The sequence below is a fragment of the Topomyia yanbarensis genome, chromosome 2 (assembly GCF_030247195.1).
Source record: "Topomyia yanbarensis strain Yona2022 chromosome 2, ASM3024719v1, whole genome shotgun sequence".
NCBI lineage: Eukaryota > Metazoa > Arthropoda > Insecta > Diptera > Culicidae > Topomyia > Topomyia yanbarensis.
Window position 1 is genome coordinate 139,288,810 of NC_080671.1, and position 16,192 is coordinate 139,305,001.

The window sequence follows — 16,192 nt, forward strand, 5'->3', positions numbered from 1 at the left end:
CTTGCGTCAATTCCTACTTTGAATGAAATGAACGGCATTAATGACTCGTCCTTCCATTCAGGTACGAGCTTCTTCACAATTGCAGCACTAGTTCCGAGTGATTCTGCGACCAGAGTAGCAATATCTTTCTCACTCACTGTGTTCTTGACACGCGTAAAGAATAGCCAACAAAGATTTGTAGAATTACTTGACTCCAAAGAACCAGCAACCCTACACCCTTGTTTCAATCGAGTGGACGACATTTGCGGGATTGATTGAGCTAGAGGTGAACTTGTTTCCGCCAAAGAAAAACGAGATACAGCCATTTCGGTAATTGATTCACTCAGTATTCACATCGACAGCAACAGTAGCCGCATGAGCAGGGGTAAATGAAGTAGCATCGGTGATCGCCTCGCGTTTATCTCGAAAAGCCTGCATCTTGCGAACGCCGTCCATGATCGTCGTACACGGGGTACACATCCACCAGATATTCTTGTACCTGTTGCAGCAGGTGACCTCTGCAGTAGACAGCACAGCACATTCTGCATGATAATTATCCTAACAAAATCCATCACAAGAAATGGTTACCCCTCCAGGCATGATAGGCAAGTCACATTCGCAGCAAAACATCTTCAATCAGCACGACTTTCTCTTGTTCGATACAGCTGGTATGATGAAGAATAACGTTCTTTTGTTTTCGACTGTATAAAAGCGGTAGCACCGAAAGATAGAACAAACGGATAGTTCGTTTAATCGGGTGAAAAATCGGCTTTTTATCTATAATATCACCAGCGATGTAAAATGTACGATCCGAAAACAGTGCACTATAACTGATAAAAGCGAATGGCAGCAAAATACGATATGGAAATCGATCGCGCGACTATTTTCCACGAAAAAGCGAAAGCAGCTCAGCTGACAAACAACCGGTCGGAGGGAATACACACAACTGACTTTTATTAACAGAGCATTAACAATAATTCGTTGGTGTGTCTATTTTATGGGCCATTTTTTCGCTTCCCCATTGATTTGGTTTGAGATTTCTAGCACTGATGTTGTCCTATGCTGATTTGAGCGATTCTCTGAGTCCTGCCACTATCCCATGTAGTATGTGTTATCAAAAACATCGCGAAGCATCAAGTTCTAAATGTTCTCAAACGATATAATATCCGAAGAGAGTGATAAGAGCTATAAGAAATGTCTCATCACACTGTTAGGTGGATTAAAAGCGTTTTTTTTTATTTATTTCGATTATATAGGTTAAGGTCATTCACATCTTCGGATTATAAAAATCTCTTAAGAAAAATCTCTAACCCTATGTGCGGGGTTGGGATTCGAACCTGCGAACAAGGTATTCGATTTACCAACTACGCTGTGCCCATCCTTTAAATGGGTGATGTTTTATTGTTGAAAAAGCCTCTGATATCAGTATAAACTAATGATATTTCAATAAAAGTAAATAAAATAGGTTAATTTTTAATTTACATCCAATTCAAAAAGTGTGCAAAGTAGCCCCCAGCTAGACCACATAAAAGATTTTTAAACGCTATATGAACAAAGTTTTTATGTGTGAACCAATTCTGCTCATATTTGGCATAAATAATACATACACGCTGACGATAAATCTGTGCTGATATGATACAAATCCATCGATTATTAAAGAAGTTATAATTCGTCAAAATTGAAAAAATGATAAAAAGTGCGCAAAGATACCCCGCACGACGGTACATTGTAATTTAACTTTATATGCATTTTTACCGAGTACGATCTGAAAAATGTTTTGTTCTATATATGTATTACTCAAAAGAGATTGGACAAATAAGAACTAAAGAAAACTAACTTGCCACCATTTAGGTCACTGTTCAAGCTATAATATTTTTACACTCGTGAAGAAATATGGTCAACAAGACAATCGATAATATAGTGCATGTACTACTCCAAAATGTATATGAAAATTAACAGTTAATTCAATTGGTTGATGATTTAATGGGCTAAAGATAAGATGATATATAACGATAAAACATTTGTTTTTCGTGCTGATATGACTTCTGAAAATTAGTAACTGGCTTACTATTCTTCTCGTCAACTGTCAATTCTCAACCCTCATACCTGGTTTAACAGTCGTCATTCCACCCAGACAAGACCATGCGTATTCCCCACGCACATTAAATGCCTACAGGATTAGTTCGCTAGTTGGTCAACTAAACACTAAACAAACAAAGAAATTTGTTTGCTCAGACCAAAGAAATGTTAGCTCGATTGGCATGAATGAATACGTGTTCCCTTACAATACCATAAATCTAAGAACATTTTAAATTGTATATGACAAAATATATGCAATTCGGAACATTATAAAATGAAGACTACTTATTTATTACGGGTGCGCGACGTTTGGCATAAATACGTTAGGCATACATACGTTTGGCATAAGTACATTAGGAATAATGGACGTTAGGCATAATGGACGATAGGCATAATTCACAAAAATATAAAAGTAATCGCAAGGCTTTCGTTATTATAGAGATATCCATCCTACACTTGTTTTTCGAGTTTAACGAGACTCCAAAATGAAAAATACCATACGACATATTTATCACTTGCAACTATAGATTTTTTTATATTTTTCCCGTGGACGAGATGAAGATAGTATCCCTTTATTTAAGTCAACAGTTTGGTACAAGCACATTTCAAGCCTATTATATGTATAACCAATACAATACCAATATCCAAATATTTAAAAATACCAAATAATGAACAAACATTAAGTGTTGTACAGCATCAGCCTAAGGCTACAGATTTTACGATTGTGACGATACCATTTTCGTTTCGGCACCTCGTCACGGTACACAAATAAACTCTCTCTCGTATCAAACAATTTTCGTAGTTCTATTTTGATGGCCTCAGGAATATAATCATTGAACTTTATAATATAGGAGATAATCAATATTGAAGTAGTAATATTCTTATATTCGTTGAATAAATAATAAAATGCATCATTCTTTCTTTCATGAGCTGTTCTTGAAGAGCACATATTTTCTTCTTGGACAGTTGCACCATAAATGTATATAAGAGCTAATCTAAGTTATGTGCGTTGTTCATACCTTGAGGGGTAATATACAAAGTTGTGACGATAAAATGAGCTAAGTTCGTGATTTTTTTATTTGAAAAAGCGAAAGACAGTTCGTTCGGAGTACAGCAAGATTCCGTTTTTGGCACGCTCCGTTTTTGGCAACAAAAAAGTTCCACTTTTGGCAACATTGTTTTTGTTCATAATAAATCTTTTAAAAAATGCTCAATACACATTTTGTTATAATATTGCATATCACTTTTGACTTTATTTACAAACAAAGGAGTCATATTTACTATATTTTATGGGGGCGGTCAAAGCGTGTAAAATTAAATTAGCTGATTTTTTCACATATTCTAATATAATTAATGTTCTTGTAAAGTTTGTGATGTCACAAATTAAAAATAGAAGTTTTTAAGGTAAGGTTTCATTTTTGGCACGGTTTCAGTTTTGGCAACTGAAAAAACATATTGCTGCCAAAAACGGAATTCTACTGTACTATCAAAAAAATAGAACACAAGTTGAATTACATTTTTTTACAAAAATCAAGCCTTTTTGAGCGACTTGGCGGAATGTCACAATTAATCTTCTTAAGACAGATGTCTTCCGTTTAATTTCACTATTTTAAAAATAATGAAAAACAATTGTTTTTCACCATCAATCAGACACTAGTATTTCAACTATTACTTGTAGTCTTCTTCAGTGTTCATATCAGTCTAAAGAAAATTGCTATTTTAGTTATTTGAAATTTATAGGTTGTACGTAGAGAAATTAACGCAAGCTGAGTTTCTGCATACCACACATTCGGTCTTCTTCTTTTATTTGAGTTCAGATTTTTTCAAGTATTTATGGTAGAATAAAATGTTGATCGAGTTTGATCAGCTTCCAGAGTAGGGGAGAGAGGGTAACAGTGGATCAGCAGGAACTATGAAACATTCGCAATAAAATCATAATGCATGATCAGAATCGTCTCATTCTCTCATATTTCACGATTTCTAATTCTTTACTCGTGTTGCTATATTTTGGAAGAGATCTGATAACTGTATCTCTTTTAATGGATATTTGTTTGTTTTGTGATAGCCAGAGTAAATTTGCAATGAAAAACATTATACCATCTTTATGAGTTACCATTCATTGAATAAATGTTTAGTCTATTGCTATTTATAGCAAATTTTATGCTCAACATATGCCGCGAACAAATTTTTTTGGTAACTTCTCATGGTTCTGTGTAATTTCACAATTTTCATGAATAGACCCATTGGGTAACTGTGGAACGAAGGCGTATGGGGAACAGTGATAATTTTTTGTTTTTGTGGTCTGTCTCAAAATGTGAATGGGTTCCGATTTTCAACAGTAAATACTACTCATATAGTGCAAAATTAGTAAATTTGGGCAAGTTTTGTAGAAATTGTCTCTTATTTCAGGATTGCAGCTGATATGTATATATGGTGGTTCAATGTTACGCGATGTTATAGTGGATTCTTTCGTAAACAAACGATTTTCGCCTCAATATAACTTTAATTCAAAGCGTTAGGATCATTCTTCGTCAAAACAAAAGAATAAAATTTATAAGTAGAATATTTCACTATAGACGACATCGTGTTTCATAGTTCCTACCCATGGGGCACACTGATACGTTTTACCACCGACTGTTTATTATCCAAAAAATGTTATTTCCCGTGAATTTTACCAGCTGGAAAAAATATATGTATTAGTTAACAACAGAGTGGCACTATGTATCACTTTTGATTACACAAATAACAAGTATTATCATCAAAATTAAATTGTAGAAAAAATGTGTTTCATTGTTACCCTCTCTCCCCTAATTCTACCACATCTAAAAAGTTCAAACATTTACGCTTTATTATTCTAGGCCATCACCGCCAAAAATTTACTTTCTCAATAATTTATGCCTAACGTCCATTATGACAATCGTATATTATGCCTAACGTTCATTATGCCTAACGTATATTATGCCTAACGTCCATTATGCCTTACGTCCATTATGCCTAACGTATTTATGCCTAATGGGGTACACCCATTGATTACTTTCATAACCAACGTGATTTATTTTTAATAGTATAGCAATGTTGATTAATCATCTTATAAAAATAGATGCATAAGGGACGCGGACGAAAAAAGCTGACCACCGCCAGTACATACTCGTCTCCCAAATCCAGCCAAGGTATCCACATGGATGTCACAAGTTGAGAATTTAAGCAAGATCTTCCCTTTCAACTTGAACATTCGTCTTCTCAATGAAGAAACAGTTACCCAGGTAAAAAGAACATATAATATCCCAGGTTCCTAAAACAACTAAAATAATGAAAATGCATAGTATACTTTTGGAGTAAGTGGTAGTTTAACCCTACAACGGTTCCGTGACTTTTCTATACGTAAACCTTTTTTTGGGGTACATTCGTACCCCAGAACTAAAAACGCTCTAATATGCCTAATTTTTATTCTCTGCCTGTTCAAAAATATTCACAATGTTACATTTTTGTATAGAACAAGTCTTTAACCCTCAAAAAGGCACAGGGTCGGAGAGGCCCGGCCAGTTGCAGTTCTCTAGTTTCACTGGACTTGTAATTTAAAATACAAATGATCGAGCGTTATCGGGCTTTCGATGCTTTCAATGATAAAACAACATAAAAGAGGCTTTTGATTTCATTGGGTCTTATGAGCGATACTTCTTGAAGTCACAATTTTGGCTTGCCTGTTTGAGGGTTAAAATGTGTCAAAATTCCCTTTTTTCTTGATGTTGCCATAGCTCTGGTAGTTGCTAACCGATTTTGACAATCTATACGGTGTTGTGAGGATTAATAAATTTCCTTTTGAACAAGTAGTAAATTTTTCAAAAACCGGTCAAAAAGCGTATTTATTCCGATACTTTTTTGAACACCAAACGCCGATACCTGAATTGCATGTGTGTATAAAGTAAGTATGTTCCAGAGCCTGAGCTACAGGAGATGACGAATCGAGTGGTGCGTGGGGCATATCACATACAAATCATATTCATGAATGTGTTTTGACTCTTTCATCCGCAAACGCAAAAATTACGATAACGATCCAAACGCATTTTCCAGTTGTTTTACTATAGTAACTTTATTATATCAACTATAAGATTCTATTTTTAAACAATGTTGAATCTGATACAATTTTACATAAGTTTCTCGCTTGCTATGTATCGATATTTTGCTTTTATAAAAAGATATAATAAATTTTCCGAATTATGTTCTCAAGACAAAACACTAATTAAAATGGTTTTGTAGGGTACTTTTGTACCCCAGACAAACTTTAAGCGGGCACCATCAAGTTAATCAAATTGATTTATGACAAAGATGACTTGCAGCTTGCAATTAAAATAAACCACAACAGAATAACGGGGATTGCAAATAGTTCTGGGGTACAAATGTACCATACAAAACCGTTCTAGGGTTAAAGCAAACAAGTCAATTACAGAAAAAGTTCAATAACTCAGTAGAGGTTAAAATTCGATAGTATGAATAAAATAATATTATTAGTCAAATATGAAAATACATGAAGAGATTTATAATCATGTAATGCTTTTATTATTTGCCGTATATTTTTGAGGTTTACTTCATATCTTTCAATTCCATTATTCCTTGTACTCAGGATGAATTGAATCGAAAGATATGAAGTAAGCTTCATAAAAAAAATTCTTTACTACCCGACTCTAACTTGATGTGATGCTATCAGAAAATTAGGTTCATCACTCAATTCTCTGCTCAGAATATTTGAAATTATTAGCTCAAATGCTGGTCTGTGATATATTTTTTTTCTTGAAGTGGGCAATTCCGTTCGCTTGATTTTCCAAAACAGAATCACTTGTTCAATTTATCTGCCAACCAACTAATAATCCAAAATCGCGACTTACTCAGACTTCTCTCCGAGGGCTCCCGGCTGGAACTTCCACCGCCGGTACTGCCGTTTGCTCTGACACTGGCGGATGCAGCCGCTGCAGCGGCTCCTCGCGCCATTATGGCTGCTATCGAAAAATCCGTCGCACCACTACCGGTTCCGGAACCGGATCCATCCGAACCTTTGGAAGCGGCCAGGGCAGCTGCTGCGGCCGCTGCGGCTGCCATTGCCGCCGGATTTTGTGTTCCCAGTAGCATAGCGGCCGTAGCCAGCCTGCGTCGAAATTCACTCGTATCGGTGCTCACTCGACTGTCGGCGGCACCAGCACCAGTGGCAACAGTAACAACACTCGGAACAATCCGGCCTCCTCCAGCGACACCACCACTCAGACGGAGGGGATTTGAGGTATCAATTTTGAGACTGTTTTGTGCGTCCCTTCTCCAAGCCTGCTATGCTTGGTATTCTCAACTGACGACTTTTTGTTTGTTTGCTTTTTTTTCAAATCTTCTCACTGCTACACACTAGATCATAACATGTTTTCAGCTTCACACATCCGATACGGTCACGACAGAATGGTTTGATATTTTCCCTACGACGGCAAGTAATCCACGGAGCACAGCGACGAATAAAAAACTATTTTCTCACGATTTCCACTCGACGGGATCGACCGGGAACAAACGGGAAAACAAAAAAGATCTCGTTCCGAAACGCTCACGTGCACCAGTAGCACCGGGATCCAACTGCACCGGAATGCATATGGCCGCTCGCGAATTGCCGTAGCAAAAAAAAATCAAAACACAGCACGAAACCAAGGGGCGAATACGATGGAAACCACAGATGGACGCGAAGACAACGGCGACAGTAACAACAATAACATCAGCCAAACAGCCGCGGAATATCGCTCGCGAATCCACGCGGCAAAGCCCTTTATTTTCGCCTTAGCCTACACCCGTTAAACCAACCCGTCGACGTGTGTGCGAGCCTTGAGGCGTACTAGTGCCAACTAAACTCCGGTCCTGTGCAACCAAAACCAGACATTCCTACACCTCCACCTCTCACTCTCTCGTAATGGATATGTACATACAGCTGCTGGCCACGAAGTTGCCGTGGAGAACGTGGCTACTTGAAGCATATTCAGCTACGGCATAGCGAATAAAACTTGTGCCCACAATTCCCGAGTGTTGCATCCATAGTACCGATCGAACTGCTGCACTTTAAGTTAGAGAGGAAGACGGCTTGCAAGCTCCGCCCATCACCAATACATAAGTGACTGCATTCGCATACTGCGAATGGTGTACGAATGTAGAATCAAAGCATACCGGGCACTCAATCGTCGCTGAAGGCACTCCGGAAGAAGGGCATTCTTAAGGCGGTAACTCACTTCCAGTGGATAATCTCCCAGCTGTGTAAAAGTGTTGGTGAGCGCTCTACATCATCTTTTAAAGAGAAAAAAATAACTCACTAATTCTTCCTCTGTTTTACTCCTCATTTGAACCTTTCATCGAATGCTAAACACATATTAGCCCTGTCTCTCTCTGGCTTTCTCGCTTACCACGTCTCGTTCTATCGCGTACGGCTGTTTTGATGACGATGATGACGGGTTCACATACCGGTCCGGTAGGGGTTTGCTATGACACTACACGGTGTGCATTCACAGATTCTCAACTGTTCTGAATCGGAGCGACTTTTTTTATGTGCTTGTGCACTCTTTGTATCTTTTGCTCATTTACACTGTAATGAGCGCGCTGAATTGGGTTAACCGTGCGGTCTCGTTCTGGCTTACGTGCAGCGCCGCAATCAATATTGTGCAGTAATCTAAGAGGTGGGAAGTGGGATCGAATGTGATTCTAATTTGATGAAAAATTATGGATTGCCGATAGGAGTTAGGGGTTCACCTTAGACTGGCTTGAGCATGGGCTAGGCTAGAGGTAACTGTGAGTTCCATCCATTTTTACCTTTCTCAATATTTTAGAATCAATTACATTATTGAAAATAATAGAACCCTGTGTTTCGATTTAGGGTATTTCAAACATCGCCATTTCGAGCCGGACGAAAACTATCTTAAGATCGTTTCTCATTTCAACTATTTTCAGAGTTTTCTTGTAGCTGAGGACCTCTGTTTGATGATTGCTTAATATTTTCTAATTGAGCGCAACTCTGGCGAATTTGGAGGGTTTTTGTATTTTTTTACGAATTGCACGTTGTTGCAGATATACTATTCCTGGGTCATTTTTCCGTTGTGACAGAAAGCTCAACAGCACTGTATTTCTTCAAAATAGGCAAAACTCGTTTTTGCAATTAAAAAATTTCGCTTCTCGGCAGCCCACATGTGCAAATCGCTTGGCAAATCAAGAGTTTGTTTTTAAATTTTAACTGCTTAAATTTATCTTAAATCTTTCTTTTTGTGGTAGCCGTGAGAAACTCTTGACGTGGAAGCTTGTAATTCACCTTGCAGTACTTCTAATCGTCCTTTAAGACGCAATTGAACTCGTTCAACATGTACTTACGCGCTTTCACTTTAACCGTCGCACAGTGAGTCAAAAGTATCAAAAACGCGTCTATGCAATAGCGTGATAGAACGCAAAGTGCGGTTATCGAAAAAGTGCACTTCTTATGTAACAATTCCTTGGAAATCGATTGCGTATATTTAAAATGAGCGCAAAGTATGCTTTCATCCTTTTTTGCCTTATTTCCCCTTTTTGTTATTGTTTATTTTTATTACTGACTATATAGCTTGGAAGAAAACTGCATGCGGGCTACCATAGATGCATTAACGGTTTCATCCGTTTTACTCCAATTATCCCCGAATGTTATGTTGTTAGTTTAACTATACTCAACATCTCGGAAGCAGGTCACTGATTAAAAGTAGTATTTCAAGAGTACTTATTCAAAAGGTCCTAAGTGACATTGAGCTCGAACTGAGAAAAACGAGGCTGAAGTTTCATGGACCTAAAACAAATCCCTATTAGAGAATAAATATGCGTTTTGATTGAACAATTATGCCAATATAGAATCTTGATCTGGGCCACCTGTTCGAAGTTTTAAAAAAGTTTGTTTTCACTTTATGCACTTTATTTCACTTGATTGACTTAAAACTTAGCGGCCCTGACCGTAGATACATTTATACTGAACAACCACGCTGGTCTAGCAGGTGGTATTTAAGGGAACATTATGCTGACAAGACTAATGTTCCCACACGAGGCGGTGAGTGGCTTCATGTGCTGACCTAGGCGTCTGCGTTGCTGGTCAGTGTCCAGGTCCCTACGTAATTCATCGGGGGGGGTGAAAAAGTGTCGTCCTCGGCACTTGATGGGTTGTTTTGATTCGTTGGTTTTGACGATCTTCGGCGTTGATTTCTCTTTGTTGCTCTTATATGAATTGCTCTTAAATGGAAAAGTATTAAGTAGAGGGTGATGAACAATAAAACAGATGTTAACGAGGTTCCTCCAAGAAGGCTCCATTTCCATTTCCAATCTGTTTCGTGTCGAAGTGATATTTCGTCTAATTTGTTCCTATTTATTAAGGTAGCTTTTTCTATTTTTTCAACGTCATAGTTTTTGGAAAGTTCGCTTTTTATGTTTAGGTTGTGGAAGGCACCTAGAATAGTCTCGTTTTCGGTTATTTTTTCCTTTGATGTAAAGTGGTGACCCATGAAAGCTATTGTGCAGTTGGAGAATGATATTACAAGGTTTCCTGATAGATTTCTATTGTGTGGGCCACAGTCGGACTGTAGCTCATTGTTTTGTGCGTTTGTAATGAGCATTTTGTTATTGCTTATTAGTAGTGCAGTAGTTTCATTTTTAGTTTCCATTAGACATAGTGGTTCCGTTCCCATGATGAGTGGGTGTATGCAAGAGTCGTTGAATTCTCTGATGTAGCTTTGCAATTGGACATACTCTTCGGGTTTTGATGTGGTGAAGAGTCGTTTTGCCTGTTTGATCAGAAATTGGGGGTAAGATTTTATAACTGTACCGTTTTTGTTCAAGGGGTAGATCCGTATGATTGTGGATTTTTCCTTCTCCAATTCTGGAACATGTAATATGTACAGTAAAGTGTTTTCATTCATTACTAGTTTCGGTGTAACAAAATTTAGGGCTTCCTCGGGAATATTGAGTTGGACTCCTTGATTGTTGATGATGTTTTTGATTAAGTGAATTTCCTGGCTGGTTAGTATACCGTTACTAGTGACGTGAATTCTAGAAAATAGCATTGCTTCTTGAATACTTGTTATAATTTTGTTGAGAGTGTCGATGTTTATAATGGTGGTGATAACGTCTAGTTCGTCGAGGACGATTTGGTTGATTTGTTGTTTGTCTATTATTTGATTGATTGTGTTTGTAAGAGCTGAGATTCTTTTGTCGATTTGATTGTTGATCTTCACTTGATGGTTGTTTTCGTTGATAAGTTGGTTGAGGTTTGAGTAAATGATTCGTGAGTCTTCGGCATCTGGACTGCCTGCTATCCATTTCCACATTGTGCCGATAGCGTCCATCCTTCTGTGTCTCTGGTGCGATGCTGGTTTTATTTGTACAAAATTTGAATACAATTCTCGAATTTTGTGTTTACTTAGTTCGATTAAAGCATTATTTTTTCTTTGCTTATGGTACACTAAATTTGTGAGTAGGTTGATGGTGACCTCTATTTCTGTTATGTTAATTGGGTGAACAATACGAATGTTTCCGGTTTGGATTTGGCAGAGGGTTGTTTTTTGCATTAATATTAGATCATTTTGTAGGTTCCGAATAGTTAGTTCTTGGCATGAAATGGTCGAGAATATCAAGCTGATTCCTATGTAATATTGGAGCATCTGTAATCAAGGTGTGAAATAGAAATTTGTTATGTTTTTTTGAATCTTTTTATTTTGTTTTTGTGTCGCTTTATACCGCGGTTATTTTTGAATGTTTTGTCTTGTACCTCGTTGGCGTTTGTTTTATTTGCTCTGGCTTGGGTTTTTGTGCGTATATTTGGTATTATAAAGACTTCTTTCCCTTCTTCTATGACTGGAGGATCTTCTTTGTTTAAATTTCGACTTAAAATTTGTTTTTGTGCTTTTTCCATGTTAAATCTAGCCTTAAGAAAGAGTTCTTGCGCATCTCTAATTATTTCTTCTGGGTTAACAATATTGTTTTGATTAAATAATATTTCATTCGGGGTGTACTGTGTGGATGAATGTACTGAGTTGTTGTATAGTGCTACCGATAGTTTTATAATTGATTTTGTGCCCATACCTCTAAATTTCTGTTTATTAGTATTAAATATTTCAATGATTGTGGAGTGTGCTCTTTCTATTTGCCCATTAGATTCTGATGAGGCGGCGTAACGGATTTGTGATCCTAATTGACTTAGGAAATTTCTTAGTTGTATTGATTGAAAGGTGGTTTCGTGGTCGGTTACAATTTCTCGAGGAACTCCGAAAGCACTGAAGTATTTTCCTAGCGCTTTCTGAACGTGGACCAGGTTTTTTGATTTTAGCTCTATCATTTGTAAATGTTTGGAAAATGAATCGATTAAGGATAAGAAACTGCATTTGTCTATAATGAATATGTCCATATGGACCCTGTCTAAAGGTTTTTCTGTAATAGGCCTGGGTGATATTTTTATGTTGAAGGGTTTTCTCTCATATTTATGGGTATTGCATGTTTCACATGAATTTACAAACTTTCTAACATTTGCGTATACATTTGGGAAAAAATATGATCTCCTGATTTTTGCTTCTACTTCTGTTATGCCGCGGTGTGCTCTGTTATGTTCGGTCGCAATTATTTGATTTTGTCGCTCTTCGCTCTGGACGTCTTCGACCATTAAATTGGTAAACACGAAATGACCTTTCTGATTAAAATTTTCTCTATAAGATTCTTGTATCATCTGAATGATGTTTTCTGGAGCCATAAGGGCTGTCTGTTTTCCGTTGTGGAAGGTTTTCAAAAGTTGTGTAACGTCTTCTTTAGTGAAACTGTTTTTAGACACTATTGTCCTATGATAATTTTGAAAAAAGGTTTCTCGGATTGTAGTATCTAGACGTGAGATTTTGAAGATGAGCTGATTTCGGTAGTAATTTATGGGGCGCTCAGAAAAATGAATGAAATAGTCAGCTGATTCGTCAGCGGAGTGAATGGTTTGGGAGTCAAAGGATTCGGGTGAGTTGTTGGCAGTGGATTCTGCGTCATCTATGTGATCTTCTTGACCTGAAAGATAGGGAATTATATCATTATTTATTTCATTTACATTTGCTTCGATCTTCATAGTCGTAATTTTCTAGATCTAAGCGCCAACGTAAAATTTTTTGATTCTTATCGGAAGTTTTAATGAAAGTAAGAGGTTTGTGATCGGTCACTAGTGTGAACTTTTGGCCATATAAATATGGTTTAAACTTGTTTACTGCCCATAGTATGGCTAGAGCCTCTTTTTCGTTGGTAGCATATCGCGATTCTGTATCTGACAGTGTTCGGGAAGCGAATGCAATTGGTCTTTCGATATTATCCTGTATTTGTGACAATACAGCACCTAGTGCGTAACCAGATGCGTCTGTTGTAAGAATAAAAGGTAGATCAAATTGTGGGTATGCCAGTATTTGGTCTGTGGATAGAATTTGTTTGAGTGCATTGAATGCATTTACGTATGAAGAGTCCTGCACATCTACTGTTGACTCTTTCTTTAGATATTTTGACATTGGTCGAGTGATCTTTGAAAAATCTTTAATAAATCTCCTGTAGTACCCGACTAATCCAAGGAACTGTTTTATTTCCTTTTGATTTTTTGGTATTGGCCACTGAATGATTTTTTCAATTTTTCCTGGGTTTGGTTTTACCCCTTCGGAACTTATAATGTGTCCCAGAAACTCTGTTTGCTTTCTCAAAAATTCACATTTATCTAACTGTATTTTTAAGTTGTAGTCAGATAAACGTTTTAGAATTAATTCTAAATTTTCTAAGTGATTATTCAAGTTATATCCGACAATGATTATGTCGTCTAGATATACGTAGCATTTTGTCCCTACGTAGTCTCCCAAAATATCATTCATTGCTCTCTGAAAGGTAGCAGGAGCGTTTTTGAGACCGAAAGGCATTCTAGTAAATTCAAAATGCCCTTTGTCCGTCGAAAAAGCTGTTTTTTCTACATGTTTCGGATCCATTGCGATCTGATGGAATCCGGATTTTAAATCTATAGTAGTAAAGTATTCGGACTTCCCTAAGGAGTCCAAGATTTCTTCGATTTGAGGCATGGGATACCTGTCGTCGATAGTTACGTCGTTGACTTTTCTATAGTCTATTACGACTCTCACCTTTCTCTTGCCTGAGGCGTCCATTTTTTTTGGTACGACCCATATTGGTGAAGAGTAGGGACTTTTGGAAGGTCTAATAATACCGTTGTCTAGCATTTCTTGTATTTGTTCTTGAATGTCACCCTTGAAGTGGTGTGGGTAACGGTAGTTTTTTGTAAAGATAGGAGAATCGTTGGTGGTTAGAATTTTGTGTTTGGTTGCCGATGTACATGTGAGTTTTTCCCCTTTTTTCTGGATTACAGATTGGTGTTTTTTCAGAACCCGAATTAGCTCGGTTAGTTCTAATTTTGAAAGGTGGTTTGTTCTGATGATGTTACTGATATCACTTTCAGATATTGTTTTCGCATGTTTTATAGGAAAGGGGGAAAAGGTTTCAAAATTGTTAACTGCTAATTTCAATTTGGGTGTTTTTGTTTGGTTCCTAGATGAGGAGATTATATTTATCGTAGTTTTATTATTCTCGGCCCTGTAAAGTCCAGGTCGTATGAATGTATTTTTACAAAGCTTTTGGTATGATGGGACGAACCAGTCGCCGTTGTTTGTGGTTTGAATGGTTACGAAATGGTTATAAAGTTGTTTAGTGGGGTAGAATTTTGAATAAGAAAATTGTTTATCTGCTATTGTAATGGTTTCGTTCTCGTAGTTTATTTTCGATTGTAATTTAGCAAGTGTCTCTGATCCTATTAGTCCGTCGAAAAACTGATGAAACTTTAATACGTAGAATGAAAATGGTTTAAAAGCGTTATTAAAAAGGTCTAGTTTTCCTATTTTTGTGGCGTTATTTGTTCCGTATACATTTTTTATTTGTGTATCCTGTACTAATTTAGTGGATTCTAGGATGTCAGGCGAAATTAGATTTTTATTCGCTCCCGTGTCTATTAGAATTTTGAGTTGTTTCTTTGATATTGGGTGAATCGTCTTTAGATAGGGAAGATAATTTAAGTTATTTCTCGATTTGTGTTGACTACATGAAAATTTATATCTAGGTCGTCCTCGGATTCAGTGTCCGACTTAGCATCTCCTAAGATCTCGTCTTCGTGTTCGTTTTTCGTGATTTCATGATTATTTATTACTTTTTACATTTCTTATAAAAGAAATGTATAGAATTCGCTCAAACTTTCAAGATTTTTTCCGAGGCCCGGAGGGCCGAGTCTTATATACCAATCGACTCAGCTCGACGATTTGGGACAATGTCTGTGTGTGTGTGTGTGTGTGTGTGTCTGTGTGTGTGTGTGTATGTAACGGACTAATTCTCATTCGTGTTTTTCAGCAATGGCTGAACCGATCTTATCCAAACCAATTTTAAATGAAAGAACTAAAAAACAGTATGAACGCTATTAATTTGTTTTTGATTCTGATGTTCAGTTTCCAAGATATGAATATTTGAATGCGTAAAAATGGCGTTTTTTGCAGTTTTTTTAAATTATCTGCCGAAATTGACAATATAAATTTACAATTTATATGTTTTTAGACAGCTTTAACGAATACCTTTCGAACAAGCTATAGACTGTTGAAATCGGACTATTATCAAAAGAGATATTTAACAATAAATGCGGACGAAAGATTTTTATCATTTCCCATTGCCAGAAATATGACCAAAAACATGTAATCTATTATTAACGCCAAAACGGCTTATTTTAGGTCAATAGTATCTTCGGAGAATTTAATGGAGGTAATATGCCCTTTCTCTTGGTATTGTGCTTTTGCTGATTAATCCCCCTATGAGTGAGATATTTTCACAAATTTTCTTGGAAGTGATTATATCGAAATGATGCCTTCAGCAAATTTGTAGCTCTTACTTTTGCGAATAACTTTACTGAAGACTTCAAATATCTATTTTGAATACTTTAAAAGTTATGGCTTGTTGTTTGTTGATTACTCTTTGTCGCCTATTTATTGTTCAATATAGTAATAATCCATTGAAATGAGCTAAACATTATTTCGATAAAACGAATTTTGTATTTCATTTTACTATCTACAACCGC

The 16,192-nt window shown here is 36.9% G+C and overlaps 1 protein-coding gene across 6 annotated transcripts in view; it reads right to left on the reverse strand.

Moving 5' to 3' along the window:
* Positions 1-7,984, reverse strand: part of LOC131681532 (T-box protein H15-like) — a 135,129-nt gene extending 127,145 nt beyond the window's left edge. For all 6 annotated transcript variants that reach the window (XM_058962355.1, XM_058962354.1, XM_058962353.1 and 3 more), the window contains exon 1: positions 6,942-7,984. In XM_058962355.1, coding sequence (XP_058818338.1) covers positions 6,942-7,182 — 241 coding nt within the window. In that variant the 5' untranslated portion in view covers positions 7,183-7,984. The remainder of the gene's footprint in view (positions 1-6,941) is intronic.
* Between the last annotated feature and the right edge of the window lie 8,208 nt (positions 7,985-16,192).